General features: G+C 55.7%; 1 protein-coding gene across 1 annotated transcript in view; it reads right to left on the bottom strand.

The window, feature by feature from the left end:
• The window catches only part of LOC140350836 (cullin-9-like), a 59626-nt gene that overhangs the window by 17523 nt on the left and 19170 nt on the right, over window positions 1-22933 (bottom strand). Inside the window, exons 12-19 of the mRNA XM_072436353.1 lie at window positions 20744-21368; window positions 12716-12861; window positions 11011-11099; window positions 10835-10937; window positions 8958-9182; window positions 5472-5562; window positions 5228-5399; window positions 4109-4220 (exon numbers count right to left, since the gene is read on the bottom strand). Coding sequence (XP_072292454.1) covers window positions 4109-4220; window positions 5228-5399; window positions 5472-5562; window positions 8958-9182; window positions 10835-10937; window positions 11011-11099; window positions 12716-12861; window positions 20744-21368 — 1563 coding nt within the window. The remainder of the gene's footprint in view (window positions 1-4108; window positions 4221-5227; window positions 5400-5471; window positions 5563-8957; window positions 9183-10834; window positions 10938-11010; window positions 11100-12715; window positions 12862-20743; window positions 21369-22933) is intronic.

Genomic DNA, 22933 nt, shown 5'->3' on the forward strand with positions numbered 1-22933 from the left:
GAGAGGAGCAGAGGAGGAGAGGAGCAGAGGAGGAGAGGAGCAGAGGAGGAGAGGAGGAGCAGAGCAGAGGAGGAGAGGAGCAGAGGAGCAGAGGAGGAGAGGTGCAGAGGAGGAGGGGAGCAGAGGAGCAGAGGAGGAGGAGGAGAGGGCCAGAGGCGGAGGAGAGGAGGGGGAGCAGAGGAGGAGGGGAGCAGAGGAGCAGAGGAGGAGAGGAGCAGAGGAGGAGAGGAGCAGAGGAGAGGAGCAGAGGAGCAGAGGAGCAGAGGAGGGGAGGAGCAGAGGAGGAGAGGAGCAGAGGAGATGAGGAGGAGAGGAGGAGCAGAGCAGAGGAGGAGAGGAGCAGAGGAGCAGAGGAGGAGAGGAGCAGAGGAGAGGAGCAGAGGAGGAGAGGAGCAGGAGGAGAGGGCCAGAGGAGAAGAGGAGCAGAGGAGGAGAGGAGGAGAGGTGCAGAGGAGGAGGGGAGGAGAGGTGCAGAGGAGGAGGGGAGCAGAGGAGCAGAGGAGGAGAGGAGCAGAGGAGGAGAGGAGCAGAGGAGGAGGGGAGCAGAGGGAGGAGAGGAGGAGAGGGCCAGAGGAGGAGAGGAGCAGAGGAGGAGAGGAGCAGAGGAGAGGAGGGAGCAGAGGAAGGAGCGGAGCAGAGGAGAGGAGCAGAGGAGCAGAGGAGGAGAGGAGCAGAGGAGAGGAGCAGAGGAGGAGAGGAGGAGAGGAGGAGAGGAGCAGAGGAGGAGGAGAGGGCCAGAGGAGGAGAGGAGGAGAGGAGCAGAGGAGGAGAGGAGCAGAGGAGGAGGGGAGCAGAGGAGGAGAGGAGGAGAGGAGGAGAGGGCCAGAGGAGGAGAGGAGGAGAGGTGCAGAGGAGGAGGGGAGCAGAGGAGGAGGGGAGCAGAGGAGGAGAGGAGCAGAGGAGGAGAGGAGCAGAGGAGGAGAGGGCCAGAGGAGGAGAGGAGCAGAGGAGGAGAGGGCCAGAGGAGGAGAGGAGCAGAGGAGGAGAGGAGCAGAGGAGGAGAGGAGCAGAGGAGGAGAGGAGCAGAGGAGAGGAGGAGCGAGGAGGAGAGGAGCGGAGGAGAGGAGCAGAGGAGAGGAGCAGAGGAGCAGAGGAGGAGAGGAGCAGAGGAGGAGAGGGGTCAGAGGAGCAGAGGAGGAGAGGAGCAGAGGAGAGGAGGAGAGAGGGCCAGAGGAGGAGAGGAGCAGAGGAGGAGGATAGGGCCAGAGGAGGAGAGGAGGAGAGGAGCAGAGGAGGAGAGGAGCAGAGGAGGAGGGGAGCAGAGGAGGAGAGGAGCAGAGGAGAGGAGGAGCAGAGGAGCAGAGAGGAGAGGAGCGGAGGAGAGGAGCAGAGGAGAGGAGCAGAGGAGCAGAGGAGGAGAGGAGCAGAGGAGGAGAGGGTCAGAGGAGCAGAGGAGGAGAGGAGCAGAGGAGAGGAGGAGAGGGCCAGAGGGAGGAGAGGAGCAGAGGAGAGGAGAGGGCCAGAGGAGGAGAGGAGGAGAGGAGCAGAGGAGGAGAGGAGCAGAGGAGGAGAGGAGCAGAGGGGGAGAGGAGCAGAGGAGAGGAGGAGCAGAGGAGCAGAGGAGGAGAGGAGCGGAGGAGAGGAGCAGAGGAGAGGAGCAGAGGAGCAGAGGAGGAGAGGAGCAGAGGAGGAGAGGGTCAGAGGAGCAGAGGAGGAGAGGAGCAGAGGAGAGGAGGAGAGGGCCAGAGGAGGAGAGGAGCAGAGGAGGAGGAGAGGGCCAGAGGAGGAGAGGAGGAGAGGAGCAGAGGAGGAGAGGAGCAGAGGAGGAGGGGAGCAGAGGAGCAGAGGAGGGGGGAGCAGAGGAGGAGAGGAGGAGAGGAGGAGAGGGCCAGAGGAGGAGAGGAGGAGAGGTGCAGAGGAGGAGGGGAGCAGAGGAGGAGGGGAGCAGAGGAGGAGGGGAGCAGAGGAGGAGAGGAGCAGAGGAGGAGAGGAGCAGAGGAGGAGAGGGCCAGAGGAGAGGAGGAGCAGAGGAGCAGAGGAGGAGAGGAGCAGAGGAGAGGAGCAGAGGAGCAGAGGAGGAGAGGGTCAGAGGAGCAGAGGAGGAGAGGAGCAGAGGAGAGGAGGAGAGGAGGAGAGGAGCAGAGGAGGAGAGGGCGAGAGGAGGAGAGGAGCAGAGGAGGAGGAGAGGGCCAGAGGAGGAGAGGAGCAGAGGAGGAGAGGGCCAGAGGAGGAGAGGAGCAGAGGAGGAGAGGAGCAGAGGAGGAGAGGAGCAGAGGAGAGGAGGAGCGGAGGAGAGGAGCAGAGGAGAGGAGCAGAGGAGCAGAGGAGGAGAGGAGCAGAGGAGGAGAGGGTCAGAGGAGCAGAGGAGGAGAGGAGCAGAGGAGAGGAGGAGAGGGCCAGAGGAGGAGAGGAGCAGAGGAGGAGGAGAGGGCCAGAGGAGGAGAGGAGGAGAGGAGCAGAGGAGGAGAGGAGCAGAGGAGGAGGGGAGCAGAGGAGGAGAGGAGCAGAGGAGAGGAGGAGCAGAGGAGCAGAGGAGGAGAGGAGCGGAGGAGAGGAGCAGAGGAGAGGAGCAGAGGAGCAGAGGAGGAGAGGAGCAGAGGAGAAGAGGGTCAGAGGAGCAGAGGAGGAGAGGAGCAGAGGAGAGGAGGAGAGGGCCAGAGGAGGAGAGGAGCAGAGGAGGAGGAGAGGGCCAGAGGAGGAGAGGAGCAGAGGAGGAGAGGAGCAGAGGAGGAGAGGAGCAGAGGAGGAGAGGAGCAGAGGAGAGGAGGAGCAGAGGAGCAGAGGAGGAGAGGAGCGGAGGAGAGGAGCAGAGGAGAGGAGCAGAGGAGCAGAGGAGGAGAGGAGCAGAGGAGGAGAGGGTCAGAGGAGCAGAGGAGGAGAGGAGCAGAGGAGAGGAGGAGAGGGCCAGAGGAGGAGAGGAGCAGAGGAGGAGGAGAGGGCCAGAGGAGGAGAGGAGGAGAGGAGCAGAGGAGGAGAGGAGCAGAGGAGGAGGGGAGCAGAGGAGCAGAGGAGGAGGGGAGCAGAGGAGGAGAGGAGGAGAGGGCCAGAGGAGGAAAGGAGGAGAGGTGCAGAGGAGGAGGGGAGCAGAGGAGGAGGGGAGCAGAGGAGGAGGGGAGCAGAGGAGGAGAGGAGCAGAGGAGGAGAGGAGCAGAGGAGGAGAGGGCCAGAGGAGGAGAGGGCCAGAGGAGGAGAGGAGCAGAGGAGGAGAGGAGCAGAGGAGGAGAGGAGCAGAGGAGAGGAGGAGCAGAGGAGCAGAGGAGGAGAGGAGCAGAGGAGAGGAGCAGAGGAGCAGAGGAGGAGAGGGTCAGAGGAGCAGAGGAGGAGAGGAGCAGAGGAGAGGAGCAGAGGAGGAGAGGAGGAGAGGGCCAGAGGAGGAGAGGAGCAGAGGAGGAGGAGAGGGCCAGAGGAGGAGAGGAGCAGAGGAGGAGAGGAGCAGAGGAGGAGAGGAGCAGAGGAGGAGAGGGCCAGAGGAGGAGAGGGCCAGAGGAGGAGAGGAGCAGAGGAGGAGAGGGCCAGAGGAGCAGAGGAGGAGAGGAGCAGAGGAGGAGAGGGCCAGAGGAGGAGAGGAGCAGAGGAGGAGAGGAGCAGAGGAGGAGAGGAGCAGAGGAGGAGAGGAGCAGAGGAGAGGAGCAGAGGAGCAGAGGAGCAGAGGAGGAGAGGGTCAGAGGAGGAGGGGAGCAGAGGAGGAGAGGGTCAGAGGAGGAGGGGAGCAGAGGAGGAGAGGGTCAGAGGAGGAGAGGGTCAGAGGAGGAGGGGAGCAGAGGAGGAGAGGGTCAGAGGAGGAGGGGAGCAGAGGAGGAGAGGAGCAGAGGAGGAGAGGAGCAGAGGAGGAGAGGGCCAGAGGAGCAGAGGAGGAGAGGAGGAGAGGGCCAGAGGAGCAGAGGAGGAGAGGAGCAGAGGAGGAGAGGGCCAGAGGAGGAGAGGAGCAGAGGAGGAGAGGAGCAGAGGAGGAGAGGAGCAGAGGAGGAGAGGAGCAGAGGAGAGGAGCAGAGGAGCAGAGGAGGAGAGGAGCAGAGGAGGAGAGGAGCAGAGGAGGAGAGGAGCAGAGGAGGAGAGGAGCAGAGGAGAGGAGCAGAGGAGGAGAGGAGCAGAGGAGGAGAGGAGCAGAGGAGGAGAGGAGCAGAGGAGGAGAGGAGCAGAGGAGGAGAGGAGCAGAGGAGGAGAGTACCGTGCTGAGCTCCGTGCACAGAGTTGGAGTGCTGGGGTCATCTCCTCCATAAACCATGACCTTAGCGGGCATGTAACTGGAGTCGTCTGAGGACAGCAGCACGGCCAGCTCCCTGAGGTCAGAGGTCAGAGGTCAGAGGGGCATAAACAGGGTTCTGGCGAGTGAAATTAAAGACATTTCCATTGTTCTTTTAATTAAAGGCGGTATGGACGATTTTTCGGCGATTTGAGAACTCAGGCGGAAGTGCTCATGCCACTCCCCCGTGCTCATGCCACGCCCCCGTGCTCATGCCACGCCCCCGTGCTCATGCCACTCCCCCGTGCTCATGCCACTCCCCCGTGCTCATGCCACGCCCCCGTGCTCATGCCACTCCCCCGTGCTCATGCCACGCCCCCGTGCTCATGCCACTCCCCCGTGCTCATGCCACGCCCCCGTGCTCATGCCACTCCCCCGTGCTCATGCCACGCCCCCGTGCTCATGCCACGCCCCCGTGCTCATGCCACTCCCCCGTGCTCATGCCACGCCCCCGTGCTCATGCCACTCCCCCGTGCACATGCCACTCCCCCGTGCTCATGCCACGCCCCCGTGCTCATGCCACGCCCCCGTGCTCATGCCACTCCCCCGTGCTCATGCCACGCCCCCGTGCTCATGCCACTCCCCCGTGCTCATGCCACTCCCCCGTGCTCATGCCACTCCCCCGTGCTCATGCCACTCCCCCGTGCTCATGCCACTCCCCCGTGTGGACTGATACAACACACACGTGTGTTTGTTTATTAGCGCGACAGAGCGCATCACATCTCTCGTCTCCCGTAGATTTCTGTCCACTTCTGCGTCAGCTCCAACTGTCGTTCTCCGTCTTCATTTTGCCCCGTACACTGAGGGAACTATATTATGATAGATCCATGCGCTTAGGCACGCGGAAACGTGGGGAGGAGCCTGACGCGGCTGCAGGTGAACGACAGGTGCGTTTTATGATTGACACGTGGCAGGACTAATGATTTATCCACGACACCAGGAAATATGATCAAACATTTGCTGAAAGAAATCGTCCATTCCACCTTTAAGTTCATTAAAACCAGCAGTCATGGCCACGCCCCTCCTGTTGTGGGTGTGGCTTACCTGATGGCCACGCCCCTCCTCATCACCACGGTGATGGTGTGTGAGCCCGAGCAGCCGTTGGATTCCCAGTACGACTTTGGGTTCTGATCCGTCAGGTTCTTTGCTCGATGCTGATTGGACGAGACCTCGACCTTCTCCCAGCACTGGTCCTCACGTAGCTCCGCCCCCGAGCCTGGACAGAGAGGAGGGGAGGAGCTCAGACTAACCACAAGAGTGACCTTTGACCTTGGCACACAAGACTGACCTTGGCACAGGTGTCGGAGGAACACGTTGAACAGAGGGATATTGATTGGACGATGAGAGCGACGATGCTCCTCGATCTGACCCAGGACCAGCTGAGGACACAGGACCTCAGAGTGACCGCAGGACCTCAGAGTGACCGCAGGACCTCAGAGTGACCGCAGGACCTCAGAGTGACCGCAGGACCTCAGAGTGACCGCAGGACCTCAGAGTGAGGACCTCAGAGTGACCGCAGGACCTCAGAGTGACCGCAGGACCTCAGAGTGACCACAGGACCTCAGAGTGACCGCAGGACCTCAGAGTGACCGCAGGACCTCAGAGTGAGGACCTCAGAGTGACCGCAGGACCTCAGAGTGACCGCAGGACCTCAGAGTGACCGCAGGACCTCAGAGTGAGGACCTCAGAGTGACCACAGGAGGAGGACCTCAGAGTGACCGCAGGACCTAAGAGTGACCGCTGCACCTCAGAGTGAGGACCTCAGAGTGACCGCAGGAGGAGGACCTCAGAGTGACCGCAGGACCTAAGAGTGACCGCTGCACCTCAGAGTGAGGACCTCAGAGTGACCGCAGGACCTCAGAGTGACCACAGGACCTCAGAGTGACCGCAGGACCTCAGAGTGAGGACCTCAGAGTGACCGCAGGACCTCAGAGTGACCGCAGGACCTCAGAGTGACCGCAGGACCTCAGAGTGACCGCAGGACCTCAGAGTGAGGACCTCAGAGTGACCGCAGGACCTCAGAGTGACCGCAGGACCTCAGAGTGACCGCAGGACCTCAGAGTGACCACAGGACCTCAGAGTGACCGCAGGACCTCAGAGTGACCGCAGGACCTCAGAGTGAGGACCTCAGAGTGACCGCAGGACCTCAGAGTGACCGCAGGACCTCAGAGTGACCGCAGGACCTCAGAGTGACCACAGGACCTCAGAGTGACCGCAGGACCTCAGAGTGACCGCAGGACCTCAGAGTGAGGACCTCAGAGTGACCGCAGGAGGAGGACCTCAGAGTGACCGCAGGACCTAAGAGTGACCGCTGCACCTCAGAATGAGGACCTCAGAGTGACCGCAGGAGGAGGACCTCAGAGTGACCGCAGGACCTAAGAGTGACCGCTGCACCTCAGAGTGAGGACCTCAGAGTGACCGCAGGACCTCAGAGTGACCACAGGACCTCAGAGTGACCGCAGGACCTCAGAGTGAGGACCTCAGAGTGACCGCAGGACCTCAGAGTGACCGCAGGACCTCAGAGTGACCGCAGGACCTCAGAGTGACCGCAGGACCTCAGAGTGAGGACCTCAGAGTGACCGCAGGACCTCAGAGTGACCGCAGGACCTCAGAGTGACCGCAGGACCTCAGAGTGAGGACCTCAGAGTGACCGCAGGACCTCAGAGTGACCGCAGGACCTCAGAGTGACCGCAGGACCTCAGAGTGACCGCAGGACCTCAGAGTGAGGACCTCAGAGTGACCGCAGGACCTCAGAGTGACCGCAGGACCTCAGAGTGACCGCAGGACCTCAGAGTGACCGCAGGACCTCAGAGTGAGGACCTCAGAGTGACCGCAGGACCTCAGAGTGACCGCAGGACCTCAGAGTGACCACAGGACCTCAGAGTGAGGACCTCAGAGTGACCGCAGGACCTCAGAGTGACCGCAGGACCTCAGAGTGACCGCAGGACCTCAGAGTGAGGACCTCAGAGTGACCGCAGGACCTCAGAGTGACCACAGGACCTCAGAGTGACCGCAGGACCTCAGAGTGACCGCAGGACCACAGAGTGAGGACCTCAGAGTGACCGCAGGACCTCAGAGTGACCGCAGGACCTCAGAGTGACCGCAGGACCTAAGAGTGACCGCAGGACCTCAGAGTGACCGCAGGACCTCAGAGTGAGGACCTCAGAGTGACCGCAGGACCTCAGAGTGACCACAGGACCTCAGAGTGACCGCAGGACCTCAGAGTGACCGCAGGACCTCAGAGTGAGGACCTCAGAGTGACCGCAGGACCTCAGAGTGACCGCAGGACCTAAGAGTGACCGCAGGACCTCAGAGTGAGGACCTCAGAGTGACCGCAGGACCTCAGAGTGACCACAGGACCTCAGAGTGACCGCAGGACCTCAGAGTGACCGCAGGACCTCAGAGTGAGGACCTCAGAGTGACCGCAGGACCTCAGAGTGACCGCAGGACCTAAGAGTGACCGCAGGACCTCAGAGTGACCGCAGGACCTCAGAGTGACCACAGGACCTCAGAGTGACCGCAGGACCTCAGAGTGACCGCAGGACCTCAGAGTGAGGACCTCAGAGTGACCGCAGGACCTCAGAGTGACCACAGGACCTCAGAGTGACCGCAGGACCTCAGAGTGACCGCAGGACCACAGAGTGAGGACCTCAGAGTGACCGCAGGACCTCAGAGTGACCGCAGGACCTCAGAGTGACCGCAGGACCTAAGAGTGACCGCAGGACCTCAGAGTGACCGCAGGACCTCAGAGTGAGGACCTCAGAGTGACCGCAGGACCTCAGAGTGACCACAGGACCTCAGAGTGACCGCAGGACCTCAGAGTGACCGCAGGACCTCAGAGTGAGGACCTCAGAGTGACCGCAGGACCTCAGAGTGACCACAGGACCTCAGAGTGACCGCAGGACCTCAGAGTGACCACAGGACCTCAGAGTGAGGACCTCAGAGTGACCGCAGGACCTCAGAGTGACCGCAGGACCTAAGAGTGACCGCAGGACCTCAGAGTGAGGACCTCAGAGTGACCGCAGGACCTCAGAGTGACCACAGGACCTCAGAGTGACCGCAGGACCTCAGAGTGACCGCAGGACCTCAGAGTGACCGCAGGACCTCAGAGTGACCGCAGGACCTCAGAGTGAGGACCTCAGAGTGACCGCAGGACCTCAGAGTGACCACAGGACCTCAGAGTGACCGCAGGACCTCAGAGTGACCGCAGGACCTCAGAGTGACCGCAGGACCTCAGAGTGAGGACCTCAGAGTGACCGCTGCACCTCAGAGTGACCGCAGGACCTCAGGGTGACTATAGGACCTGAGAGTGACTACAGGAGGAGGACCTCAGAGGGCCTCAGAGTGACTACAGGAGGAGGACCTCAGAAGACCTCAGAGGGCCTCAGAGTGACTACAGGAGGAGGACCTCAGAAGACCTCAGAGGGCCTCAGAGTGACTACAGGAGGAGGACCTCAGAAGACCTCAGAGGGCCTCAGAGTGACTACAGGAGGAGGACCTCAGAAGACCTCAGAGGGCCTCAGAGTGACTACAGGAGGAGGACCTCAGAAGACCTCAGAGGGCCTCAGAGTGACTACAGGAGGAGGACCTCAGAAGACCTCAGAGGGCCTCAGAGTGACTACAGGAGGAGGACCTCAGAAGACCTCAGAGGGCCTCAGAGTGACTACAGGAGGAGGACCTCAGAAGACCTCAGAGGGCCTCAGAGTGACTACAGGAGGAGGACCTCAGAAGACCTCAGAGGGCCTCCACACATTAGTGGGACATGAGTCAGAACCTGCATGCAGCCGGCCAACACGCTGGAGCCCAGGCTCTTGAACAAGTTTGCGATGGAGTTGAGGTCCTGGATGAGGTCCTTCAGGTCCGAGGCCGTCTGCAGAGACTCATGTTTCTCCAGGACTCGGTCTAGAACCGGACCAGCTCCAAACCGGACCATCAAGACCCCAAAGTCCTTGTCCAGAGATGCCAAGCGGAGCAGAAGTCCCACCGAGATCTGGCAGACCTGGAAACAAGACCAGAGGAAGACCAGGGTAAGGACCAGGTGTAAACCAGGACTAAACCAGGACTAAACCAGGACTAAACCAGGACTAAACCAGGTGTAAACCAGGACTAAACCAGGACTAAACCAGGTGTAAACCAGGACTAAACCAGGACTAAACCAGGACTAAACCAGGACTAAACCAGGACTAAACCAGGTCTAAACCAGGACTAAACCAGGGCTAAACCAGGTCTAAACCAGGACTAAACCAGGACTAAACCAGGTCTAAACCAGGACTAAACCAGGACTAAACCAGGACTAAACCAGGACTAAACCAGGTGTAAACCAGGACTAAACCAGGACTAAACCAGGACTAAACCAGGACTAAACCAGGACTAAACCAGGTGTAAACCAGGACTAAACCAGGACTAAACCAGGAGTAAACCAGGACTAAACCAGGACTAAACCAGGACTAAACCAGGTCTAAACCAGGACTAAACCAGGTCTAAACCAGGACTAAACCAGGTCTAAACCAGGACTAAACCAGGACTAAACCAGGACTAAACCAGGACTAAACCAGGACTAAACCAGGACTAAACCAGGTCTAAACCAGGACTAAACCAGGACTAAACCAGGTGTAAACCAGGTGTAAACCAGGACTAAACCAGGACTAAACCAGGACTAAACCAGGTCTAAACCAGGACTAAACGAGGACTAAACCAGGTCTAAACCAGGTGTAAACCAGGACTAAACCAGGACTAAACCAGGCCTAAACCAGGACTAAACCAGGACTAAACCAGGACTAAACCAGGACTAAACCAGGACTAAACCAGGCCTAAACCAGGTGTAAACCAGGACTAAACCAGGACTAAACCAGGACTAAACCAGGCCTAAACCAGGTGTAAACCAGGACTAAACCAGGACTAAACCAGGTGTTAACCAGGACTAAACCAGGTCTAAACCAGGACTAAACCAGGTCTAAACCAGGACTAAACCAGGACTAAACAAGGTCTAAACCAGGACTAAACCAGGACTAGACCAGGTGTAAACCAGGACTAAACCAGGTCTAAACCAAGACTAAACCAGGCCTAAACCAGGACTAAACCAGGTGTAAACCAGGACTAAACCAGGCCTAAACCAGGACTAAACCAGGACTAAACCAGGACTAAACCAGGTCTAAACCAGGACTAAACCAGGACTAGACCAGGTGTAAACCAGGACTAAACCAGGTGTAAACCAGGACTAAACCAGGACTAAACCAGGACTAGACCAGGTGTAAACCAGGTGTAAACCAGGACTAAACCAGGACTAATCCAGGACTAATCCAGGTGTAAACCAGGTGTAAACCAGGACTAAACAAGGTCTAAACCAGGACTAAACCAGGACTAGACCAGGTGTAAACCAGGACTAAACCAGGTCTAAACCAAGACTAAACCAGGCCTAAACCAGGACTAAACCAGGTGTAAACCAGGACTAAACCAGGCCTAAACCAGGACTAAACCAGGACTAAACCAGGCCTAAACCAGGTGTAAACCAGGACTAAACCAGGACTAAACCAGGTCTAAACCAGGACTAAACCAGGACTAGACCAGGTGTAAACCAGGACTAAACCAGGTGTAAACCAGGACTAAACCAGGACTAAACCAGGACTAATCCAGGACTAATCCAGGTGTCACCTTCAGGTCTTGCAGGTGCAGGTTGATGACGGACAAACACGGCTCGATGACGCTGTGCCACGGACACTCGTCGTCAAATCCATCCAAGAGTTTACCCAGAATCCTACAGGACAAACGACCAATCAGAGCGAAGCACAGACACAGGACCAATTAGAGTGCTTGTGGGCGGGGCTTACCTGAGCAGAGAGAGCGTAGCTGTTTTGTCTGTTTTCTGCGCCTCCATCAAACTCACCACATCCAGTAAGACGTCAGCGTCCTGAGTCACCTGAGCACAGCAGCCAATCAGAGAGAGGAGGGGTTTAAACTGACCAATCAGAGAGAGGAGGGGTTTAAACTGACCAATCAGAGAGAGGAGTGGCTTAAACTGACAAAAAAAGAGAGAGGAGGGGCTAAAACTGACCAATCAGAGCAGTGTTTCCAGGTTTTATCGCTTTACTCTCCATAGGGAGTTCCTTTAATGTAGAAAAAGATTGAGTTGTATCATCTGGACTCTGAAGAGAAGGTGAAGAGGAGGTAAAGGAGGGGGTATAGAGGTGGTAAAAAGGAGGTGAAGAGGAGGTGAGGTAAAGAGGTGAAGCGGTGAAGAGGAGGTGAGGTGAAGAGGAGGCAAAGAGGAGGTAAAGGAGGGGGTATAGAGGTGGTAAAAAGGAGGTGAAGAGGAGGTCAGGTAAAGAGGAGGTGAACAGGTGGTAAAGAGGAGGTGAGGTTTAGAGGAGGTGAAGAGGAGGTGAGGTAAAGAGGTGAAGCGGTGAAGAGGAGGTAAAGAGGAGGTGAGGTAAAGAGGTGAGGTGAAGAGGAGGTGAGGTGAAGAGGAGGCAAAGAGGAGGTGAAGAGGAGGTATAGAGGTGGTAAAAAGGAGGTGAAGAGGAGGTGAGGTGAAGAGGAGGTGAAGAGGTGGTAAAGAGGAGGTGAGGTTAAGAGGAGGTGAAGAGGAGGTGAGGTAAAGAGGTGAAGCGGTGAAGAGGAGGTAAAGAGGAGAGGAGGTAAAGAGGAGGTGAGGTAAAGAGGAGGTGAGGTAAAGAGGTGAGGTGAAGAGGAGGTGAGGTGAAGAGGAGGCAAAGAGGAGGTGAAGAGGAGGCAAAGAGGAGGTAAAGAGGAGGTAAAGAGGAGGTGAAGAGGAGGTAAAGAGGAGGTAAAGAGGAGGTGAAGAGGAGGTAAAGAGGAGGTGAAGAGGAGGTGAAGAGGAGGTGAAGAGGAGGTAAAGAGGAGGTGAAGAGGAGGTGAAGAGGAGGTGAAGAGGAGGTGAGGTAAAGAGGTGACGTGAAGAGGAGGTGAAGAGGAGGTGAAGAGGAGGTGAAGAGGAGGTGAAGAGGAGGTGAGGTAAAGAGGTGACGTGAAGAGGAGGTGAAGAGGAGGTAAAGAGGAGGTGAAGAGGAGGTGAAGAGGAGGTGAAGAGGAGGTGAGGTAAAGAGGTGACGTGAAGAGGAGGTGAAGAGGAGGTAAAGAGGAGGTGAAGAGGAGGTGAAGAGGAGGTAAAGAGGAGGTGAAGAGGAGGTGAAGAGGAGGTGAAGAGGAGGTGAAGAGGCCCTCTTAGTTTAAAAAAACATCCATAAATAGAAACAGTGGTTTAAGACCTTCAGGTTGAATCTGAGAGATCGACGCCCAGAGGGAGGAGCCAGGGACAATAGGAGGCGGATGGCCCATTACAGTAAACAAAGAGGTGGAGTTTCTGGTGAAACCAACAACACCTTTCATTAGGAGGCCCCGCCCGGTGTGAAGCCCCGCCCGGTGTGAAGCTCCGCCCGGTATGAAGCCCCCTCCTGGACCAATGAGGCATTACACCCATATGTTTCTTCATTTAATGTTAATAGAGTAAATGTAATGTATATAGAGTTCATAGTGACACGTTGTCATGGTTGCGTGTCAGGACAGGAGTCTGACCTGCTGGAGGAGCACAGCGCCCTCTTGTGGCCCTGCTTCACACAGAACCTTCTCCAGAGTCTGGATCACTTCTTTAGTGGCCCCCGGCTCCTTCAGGCCCGACAGGAGCGTCCGCACCTGCGACTCCGGCAGGTCCAGGTCTTGGTCTGGGACAGAGTTAGAACAGGACAAGTGTTAAGTGTCTCACCTGAAGGACACAGTGTTAAGTGTCTCACCTGAAGGACACAGTGTTAAGTGTCTCACCTGAAGGACGCAGTGTTAAGTGTCTCACCTGAAGGACGCAGTGTTAAGTGTCTCACCTGAAGGACACAGTGTTAAGTGTCTCACCTGAAGGACACAGTGTTCAGTGTCTCACCTGACGGACACAGTGTTAAGTGTCTCACCTGAAGGACACAGTGTTAAGTGTCTCACCTGAAGGACACAGTGTTAAGTGTCTCACCTGAAGGACACAGTGTTAAGTGTCTCACCTGAAGGACACAGTGTTAAGTGTCTCACCTGAAGGACACAGTGTTAAGTGTCTCACCTGAAGGACACAGTGTTAAGTGTCTCACCTGAAGGACGCAGTGTTAAGTGTCTCACCTGAAGGACACAGTGTTAAGTGTCTCACCTGAAGGACACAGTGTTAAGTGTCTCACCTGAAGGACACAGTGTTAAGTGTCTCACCTGAAGGACACAGTGTTAAGTGTCTCACCTGAAGGACACAGTGTTAAGTGTCTCACCTGAAGGACACAGTGTTAAGTGTCTCACCTGAAGGACACAGTGTTAAGTGTCTCACCTGAAGGACACAGTGTTCAGTGTCTCACCTGAAGGACACAGTGTTAAGTGTCTCACCTGAAGGACACAGTGTTAAGTGTCTCACCTGAAGGACGCAGTGTTAAGTGTCTCACCTGAAGGACACAGTGTTAAGTGTCTCACCTGAAGGACACAGTGTTAAGTGTCTCACCTGAAGGACACACCTGCTCTTGTGCCTTTAGTTTGGCAGCTGTGAATATAGTTTATAACTAAATACATTTGGATCTCGCATGGTGAGTGAGGCTAACGGTGAGGCTAACAATGAGGCTAACGGTGAGGCTAACAGTGAGGCTAACGGTGAGGGAGGCTAACGGTGAGGAAGGCTAACGGTGAGGCTAACGGTGAGGGAGGCTAACGGTGAGGCCAGTGGTGAGGGAGGCTAACGGTGAGGGAGGCTAACGGTGAGGGAGGCTAACGGTGAGGGAGGCTAACGGTGAGGGAGGCTAATGGTGAGGCTAACGGTGAGGGAGGCTAACGGTGAGGGAGGTTAACGGTGAGGCTAACGGTGAGGGAGGCTAACGGTGAGTGAGGCTAACGGTGAGGGAGTTTAACGGTGAGGCTAACGGTGAGGGAGGCTAACGGTGAGGCCAACGGTGAGGGAGGCTAACGGTGAGGGAGCCTAACGTGAGGGAGCCTAACGGTGAGGGAGCCTAACGGTGAGGGAGGCTAACAGTGAGGGAGGCTAACGGTGAGGCTAACGGTGAGGGAGCCTAACGGTGAGGGAGGCTAACGGTGAGGGAGGCTAATGGTGAGGCTAACGGTGAGGGAGGCTAACGGTGAGGCTAACGGTGAGGGAGGTTAACGGTGAGGGAGGCTAACGGTGAGGCTAACGGTGAGGAAGGCTAACGGTGTGGCTAACGGTGAGGGAGGCTAACGGTGAGTGAGGCTAACGGTGAGGGAGGCTAACGGTGAGGGAGGCTAATGGTGAGGCTAACGGTGAGGCTAACGGTGAGGGAGGCTAACGGTGAGGCTAACGTGAGGGAGGCTAACGGTGAGGGAGGTTAACGGTGAGGGAGGTTAACGGTGAGGCCAACGGTGAGGGAGGCTAACGGTGAGGCTAACGGTGAGGGAGCCTAACGGTGATGGAGCCTAACGGTGAGGGAGGCTAACGGTGAGGGAAGCTAATGGTGAGGCTAACGGTGAGGGAGGCTAACGGTGAGGGAGGTTAACGGTGAGGCCAACGGTGAGGGAGGCTAACGGTGAGCCTAACGGTGAGGGAGCCTAACGGTGAGGGAGGCTAACGGTGAGGGAGGCTAATGGTGAGGCTAACGGTGAGGGAGGCTAACGGTGAGGGAGGTTAACGGTGAGGCTAACGGTGAGGCTAACGGTGAGGCTAACGGTGAGGCTAACGGTGAGGCTAACGGTGAGGGAGGTTAACGGTGAGTGAGGCTAACGGTGAGTGAGGCTAACGGTGAGGGAGGCTAACGGTGAGGCTAACGGTGAGGGAGGCTAATGGTGAGGCTAACGGTGAGGGAGGCTAACGGTGAGGGAGGCTAACGGTGAGAGAGGTTAACGGTGAGGGAGGTTAACGGTGAGGGAGGTTAACGGTGAGTGAGGCTAACGGTGAGGCTAACGGTGAGGGAGGCTAACGGTGAGGGAGGCTAACGGTGAGAGAGGCTAACGGTGAGGGAGGCTAACGGTGAGGCTAACGGTGAGGGAGGCTAACGGTGAGGCCAGTGGTGAGGGAGGCTAACGGTGAGGGAGGCTAACGGTGAGGGAGGCTAACGTGAGGGAGGCTAACGTGAGGGAGGCTAACGGTGAGGGAGGTTAACGGTGAGGCTAACGGTGAGGGAGGCTAACGTGAGGGAGGTTAAGGGTGAGGGAAGTTAACGGTGAGGCTAACGGTGAGGGAGGCTAACGTGAGGGAGGTTAACGGTGAGGCTAACGGTGAGGGAGGTTAACGGTGAGGCTAACGGTGAGAGAGGCTAATGGTGAGGCTAACGGTGAGGGAGGCTAACGAGAGGGAGGTTAACGGTGAGGCTAACAGTGAGGGAGGCTAACGGTGAGGCTAACGGTGATGGAGGCTAATGGTGAGGGAGGCTAACGGTGAGGGAGGCTAACAGTGAAGGAGGTTAACGGTGAGGGAGGTTAACGGTGAGGGAGGTTAACGGTGAGGCTAACAGAGAGGGAGGCTAACGGTGAGTGAGGCTAACGGTGAGGGAGGCTAACGGTGAGTGAGGCTAACGGTGAGGGAGGCTAACGGTGAGGCTAACGTGAGGGAGGCTAACGGTGAGGGAGGTTAACGGTGAGGCCAACGGTGAGGGAGGCTAACGGTGAGGGAGGCTAACGGTGAGGGAGGCTAACGGTTAGGGAGGCTAACGGTTAGGGAGGCTGACGGTGAGGGAGGCTAATGGTGAGGCTAACGGTAAGGGAGGCTAGCGGTGAGGGAGGTTAACGGTGAGGCTAACGGTGAGGGAGGTTAACGGTGAGGCTAACAGTGAGGGAGGCTAACGGTGAGGCTAACGGTGAGGCTAACGGTGAGGGAGGCTAACGGTGAGGGAGGTTGACGGTGGGGAGGCTAACGGTGAGGGAGGCTAACGGTGAGGGAGGCTAACGTGAGGGAGGCTAACGGTGAGGGAGGCTAACAGTGAGGCTTACGTGAGGGAGGCTAACGGTGAGGCTAACGGTGAGGGAGGCTAACGTGAGGGAGGCTAATGGTGAGGGAGGCTAACGGTGAGGCTAACGGTGAGGGAGGCTAACAGGGAGGCTAACAGTGAGGCTAACGTGAGGGAGGCTAATGGTGAGGGAGGCTAACAGTGAGGCTAACGTGAGGGAGACTAATGGTGAGGCTAACGTCTAAAACCTTCTCTTGTATTTGAACCTTGTTATCTTTGTCCATTTCCAACATTCCAAACTGGTGTAAGGTGTGATTTCCCCTCGCAGCCACTAGATGGCACAACTCAACAGTGTCCTCGTGTAAACCCTGGTCTGAGCTCACAGTTGTCCCGATGGTGATGTGAGAGCAGGGTCACAGAGAGGAGAGGGACATTCAGCAGAAAATGTGAGCATTCACATGCTCCTCAACACGCTCAGAGCCAGCGCTGCATGTGCGTTGCGTCTGTTGTGTGTGTGTTGTGTGTGTTGTGTGTGCCGTGTTGTGTGTCGTGTGCCGTGTTGTGTGTCATGTGTTTGTGTCGTGTGTCATGTGTGTGTGTCGTGTGTGTGTGTTGTGTGTCATGTGTGTGTGTCATGTGTGTGTGTCGTGTGTCATGTGTCATGTGTGTGTCGTGTGTCATGTGTGTGTTGTGTGTCATGTGTGTCGTGTGTCATGTGTGTGTGTCATGTGTGTGTCATGTGTGTGTGTTGTGTGTGTGTCATGTGTGTGTGTCATGTGTGTGTGTCATGTGTGCGTCATGTGTCATGTGTGTCATGTCATGTGTGTGTGTCATGTCATGTGTGTGTGTCATGTCATGTGTCATGTGTCATGTGTGAGTGTCATGTGTGTGTGTCATGTCATGTGTCATGTGTGTCATGTCATGTGTGTGTGTCATGACATGTGTCATGTGTGTCATGTCATGTCATGTGTCATGACATGTGTCATGTGTGTCATGTCATGTGTCATGTGTGTGTCATGTGTCATGAGTGTCATGTCATGTGTCATGTGTGTGTCATGACATGTGTCATGTGTGTCATGTCATGTGTCATGTGTGTCATGTCATGTGTCATGTCATGTGTCATGTCATGTGTCATGTGTGTCATGTCATGTGTCATGTGTGTGTCATGACATGTGTCATGTGTGTCATGTCATGTGTCATGTGTGTCATGACATGTGTCATGTGTGTCATGTCATGTGTCATGTGTGTCATGACATGTGTCATGTGTGTCATGTCATGTGTCATGTGTGTGTCATGACATGTGTCATGTGTGTCATGACATGTGTCATGTGTGTCATGTCATGTGTCATGTGTGTCATGACATGTGTCATGTGTGTCATGTCATGTGTCATGTGTGTCATGTCATGTGTCATGTGTGTGTGTCATGACATGTGTCATGTGTGTCATGTCATGTGTCATGTGTGTCATGTCATGTGTCATGTGTGTGTGTCATGACATGTGTCATGTGTGTCATGTCATGTGTGTGTCATGACATGTGTCATGTGTGTCATGACATGTGTCATGTGTGTCATGTCATGTGTCATGTGTGTGTGTCATGTCATGTGTCATGTGTGTCATGTCATGTGTCATGTGTGTGTGTCATGACATGTGTCATGTGTGTCATGTCATGTGTCATGTGTGTCATGACATGTGTCATGTGTGTCATGTCATGTGTCATGTGTGTGTCATGACATGTGTCATGTGTGTCATGTCATGTGTCATGTGTGTGTCATGACATGTGTCATGTGTGTCATGTCATGTGTCATGTGTGTGTCATGACATGTGTCATGTGTGTCATGTCATGTGTCATGTGTGTGTCATGACATGTGTCATGTGTGTCATGTCATGTGTCATGTGTGTCATGTCATGTGTCATGTGTGTCATGTCATGTGTCATGTGTGTGTCATGACATGTGTCATGTGTGTCATGTCATGTCATGTGTCATGTCATGTGTCATGTCATGTGTCATGTGTGTGTCATGACATGTGTCATGACATGTGTCATGTCATGTGTCATGTGTGTGTCATGACATGTGTCATGTGTGTCATGTCATGTGTCATGTGTGTCATGTCATGTGTCATGTCATGTGTCATGTGTGTGTCATGTGTCATGTGTGTCATGTGTGTCATGTCATGTGTCATGTGTGTCATGTCATGTGTCATGTGTGTGTCATGACATGTGTCATGTGTGTCATGTCATGTGTCATGTGTGTCATGTCATGTGTCATGTGTGTGTCATGTGTCATGTGTGTGTCATGACATGTGTCATGTGTGTCATGACATGTGTCATGTGTGTCATGTCATGTGTCATGTGTGTCATGACATGTGTCATGTGTGTCATGTCATGTGTCATGTGTGTCATGTCATGTGTCATGTGTGTGTGTCATGACATGTGTCATGTGTGTCATGTCATGTGTCATGTGTGTGTGTCATGACATGTGTCATGTGTGTCATGTCATGTGTGTGTCATGACATGTGTCATGTGTGTCATGTCATGTGTCATGTGTGTCATGTCATGTGTCATGTGTGTGTCATGACATGTGTCATGTGTGTCATGTCATGTGTCATGTGTGTCATGTCATGTGTGTCATGTCATGTGTCATGTGTGTCATGTCATGTGTCATGTGTGTGTCATGACATGTGTCATGTGTGTCATGTCATGTGTCATGTGTGTCATGACATGTGTCATGTGTGTCATGTCATGTGTCATGTGTGTCATGACATGTGTCATGTGTGTGTCATGACATGTGTCATGTGTGTCATGTCATGTGTCATGTGTGTGTCATGACATGTGTCATGTGTGTCATGTCATGTGTCATGTGTGTCATGTCATGTGTCATGTGTGTCATGTCATGTGTCATGTGTGTGTCATGTCATGTGTGTCATGTCATGTGTCATGTGTGTGTCATGTGTCATGTGTGTCATGTCATGTGTCATGTCATGTGTCATGACATGTGTCATGTGTGTCATGTCATGTGTCATGTGTCATGACATGTGTCATGTGTGTCATGTGTGTGTGTCATGACATGTGTCATGTGTGTCATGTCATGTGTCATGTGTGTCATGTCATGTGTCATGTGTGTGTCATGTGTCATGTGTGTCATGTCATGTGTCATGTGTGTCATGTCATGTGTCATGTGTGTGTGTCATGTCATGTGTCATGTGTGTCATGTCATGTGTCATGTGTGTGTCATGTGTCATGAGTGTCATGTCATGTGTCATGTGTGTGTCATGACATGTGTCATGTGTGTCATGTCATGTGTCATGTGTGTCATGACATGTGTCATGTGTGTCATGTCATGTGTCATGTCATGTGTCATGACATGTGTCATGTGTGTGTCATGTGTCATGTGTCATGTGTGTCATGTCATGTGTCATGTGTGTCATGTCATGTGTCATGTGTGTCATGTCATGTGTCATGTGTGTCATGTCATGTGTCATGTGTGTCATGTCATGTGTCATGTGTGTCATGTCATGTGTCATGTGTGTCATGTCATGTGTCATGTGTGTGTCATGTGTCATGTGTGTCATGTCATGTGTCATGTGTGTGTGTCATGTCATGTGTCATGTGTGTCATGTCATGTGTCATGTGTGTGTCATGACATGTGTCATGTGTGTCATGTCATGTGTCATGTGTGTCATGACATGTGTCATGTGTGTCATGTGTGTCATGTGTGTCATGACATGTGTCATGTGTGTCATGTCATGTGTCATGTGTGTCATGACATGTGTCATGTGTGTCATGTCATGTGTCATGTGTGTGTCATGACATGTGTCATGTGTGTCATGTCATGTGTCATGTGTGTGTCATGACATGTGTCATGTGTGTCATGTCATGTGTCATGTGTGTCATGACATGTGTCATGTGTGTCATGTCATGTGTCATGTGTGTCATGACATGTGTCATGTGTGTCATGTCATGTGTCATGTGTGTCATGTCATGTGTCATGTGTGTCATGTCATGTGTCATGTGTGTCATGACATGTGTCATGTCATGTGTCATGTCATGTGTCATGTGTGTGTCATGACATGTGTCATGTGTGTGTCATGTGTCATGTGTGTCATGTCATGTGTCATGTGTGTCATGTCATGTGTCATGTGTGTCATGTCATGTGTCATGTGTGTGTCATGTCATGTGTGTCATGTCATGTGTCATGTGTGTGTCATGTGTCATGTGTGTCATGTCATGTGTCATGTGTGTGTGTCATGACATGTGTCATGTGTGTCATGTCATGTGTCATGTCATGTGTCATGACATGTGTCATGTGTGTCATGTCATGTGTCATGTGTGTGTCATGTGTCATGTGTCATGTGTGTCATGTGTGTGTGTCATGTCATGTGTCATGTGTGTCATGTCATGTGTCATGTGTGTGTCATGTGTCATGTGTGTCATGTCATGTGTCATGTGTGTCATGTCATGTGTCATGTGTGTGTGTCATGTCATGTGTCATGTGTGTGTCATGTGTCATGTGTGTCATGTCATGTGTCATGTGTGTCATGTCATGTGTCAGTCATGTGTCATGAGTGTCATGTCATGTGTCATGTGTGTGTCATGACATGTGTCATGTGTGTCATGTCATGTGTCATGTGTGTGTCATGTGTCATGTGTGTGTTGTGCGTCATGTGTGTGTTGTGCGTCTCACCTGAAGTGGTGCTCCTCAGCACGCTCAGAGCCAGTGCAGGATGAACTCCTTCAGACACACACTTGTTCAGGACACGGCTCAGCTCGCTGGACTCTAGGGCCTGGTTCAGTTCAGAGTGAGACAGGAGCCAGGACAGGACCAGGAGCCCCGCCCGCACCTGCTCCAGACCAGAGCTCTCCTCCGAGGCCTCGTCTGGACCTCTCAGCTCCTCCAGACCTCGCACTTCCCTCAGGACGGAGCGTACGGGCTGCAGACTGGAGCGCACCTCCTCCAGCACCGAGCGCATGCCCTTCAGGTCCCGGACCAGGTTCAGACCACAGCGAGCGGTCTCCAGGTTGGACCGGACCTCTTCCAGACGGGACAGGACCGGCTCCAGACCCCGGGCCTCAGTCTGGTCCTGCTCGCTCTGGGTTTCCTCGCTCTGGGTCTCTTCTCTGTCGTGGAGCCGTTGGGGTGGTTGGGAGTGCTCGTGCTGCAGCAGCAGCTGCAGAGCTGCAGGGATGGCCCCCAGGAGGCCCTTGGAGCCAGAGGGCGTGGCAGAGCTGATGCTGGCAAACACCTCCCGCACCACCTGACCTTCGACCAGAGGAGGCGCTGTGCCCACACCTGTGAGCAGCTGCAGCATCTGAGGAGACACCAGAACATGACCTCTAGCGCCCCCTCTGGACCACACACTGACCTCTAGCGCCCCCTCTGGACCACACACTGACCTCTAGCGCCCCCTCTGGACCACACACTGACCTCTAGCGCCCCCTCTGGACCAAACACTGACCTCTAGCGCCCCTCTGGACCACACACTGACCTCTAGCGCCCCCTCTGGACCAAACACTGACCTCTAGCGCCCCCTCTGGACCACACACTGACCTCTAGCGCCCCCTCTGGACCACACACTGACCTCTAGCGCCCCCTCTGGACCACACACTGACCTCTAGCGCCCCCCTCTGGACCACACACTGACCTTTAGCGCCCCCCTCTGGACCACACACTGACCTCTAGCGCCCCCTCTGGACCACACACTGACCTCTAGCGCCCCCTCTGGACCACACACTGACCTCTAGCGCCCCCTCTGGACCACACACTGACCTCTAGCGCCCCCTCTGGACCACACACTGACCTCTAGCGCCCCCTCTGGACCACACACTGACCTTTAGCGCCCCCTCTGGCTGGACCACACACTGACCACTAGCGCCCCCCCTGGACCACACACTGACCTCTAGCGCCCCCTCTGGACTCCACACTGACCTCTAGCGCCCCCTCTGGACCACACACTGACCTCTAGCGCCCCCTCTGGACCACACACCGACCGCTAGCGCCCCCCCCTGGACCACACACTGACCTCTAGCGCCCCCTCTGGACTCCACACTGACCTCTAGCGCCCCCTCTGGACCACACACTGACCTCTAGCGCCCCCTCTGGACCACACACCGACCGCTAGCGCCCCCCCTGGACCACACACTGACCGCTAGCGCCCCCCCTGGACCACACACTGACCTCTAGCGCCCCCCCTGGACCACACACTGACCGCTAGCGCCCCCCTCTGGACCACACACTGACCTCTAGCGCCCCTATGGACCACACACTGACCTCTAGCGCCCCCCTCTGGACCACACACTGACCTCTAGCGCCCCCCTCTGGACCATGCACTGACCTCTAGCGCCCCCTCTGGACCCCGCACTGACCTCTAGCGCCCCCTCTGGACCAAACACTGACCTCTAGCGCCCCCTCTGGACCACGCACTGACCTCTAGCGCCCCCTCTGGACCAAACACTGACCTCTAGCGCCCCCTCTGGACCACGCACTGACCTCTAGCGCCCCCTCTGGACCACACACTGACCTCTAGCGCCCCCTCTGGACCACACACTGACCTCTAGCGCCCCCCCTGGACCACACACTGACCTCTAGCGCCCCCCTCTGGACCACACACTGACCTTTAGCGCCCCCTCTGGACATACACACTGACCTCTAGCGCCCCCTCTGGACCACACACTGACCTCTAGCGCCCCTCTGGACCAAACACTGACCTCTAGCGCCCCCTCTGGACCACACACTGACCTCTAGCGCCCCTCTGGACCAAACACTGACCTCTAGCGCCCCCTCTGGACCACGCACTGACCTCTAGCGCCCCCTCTGGACCACACACTGACCTCTAGCGCCCCCTCTGGACCACACACTGACCTCTAGCGCCCCCCT

Source organism: Eucyclogobius newberryi, unplaced genomic scaffold (genome assembly GCF_026437365.1).
Source record: "Eucyclogobius newberryi isolate DKJ021-1_F unplaced genomic scaffold, fEucNew1.0.hap1 SCAF_8, whole genome shotgun sequence".
NCBI classification, from domain to species: domain Eukaryota; kingdom Metazoa; phylum Chordata; class Actinopteri; order Gobiiformes; family Gobiidae; genus Eucyclogobius; species Eucyclogobius newberryi.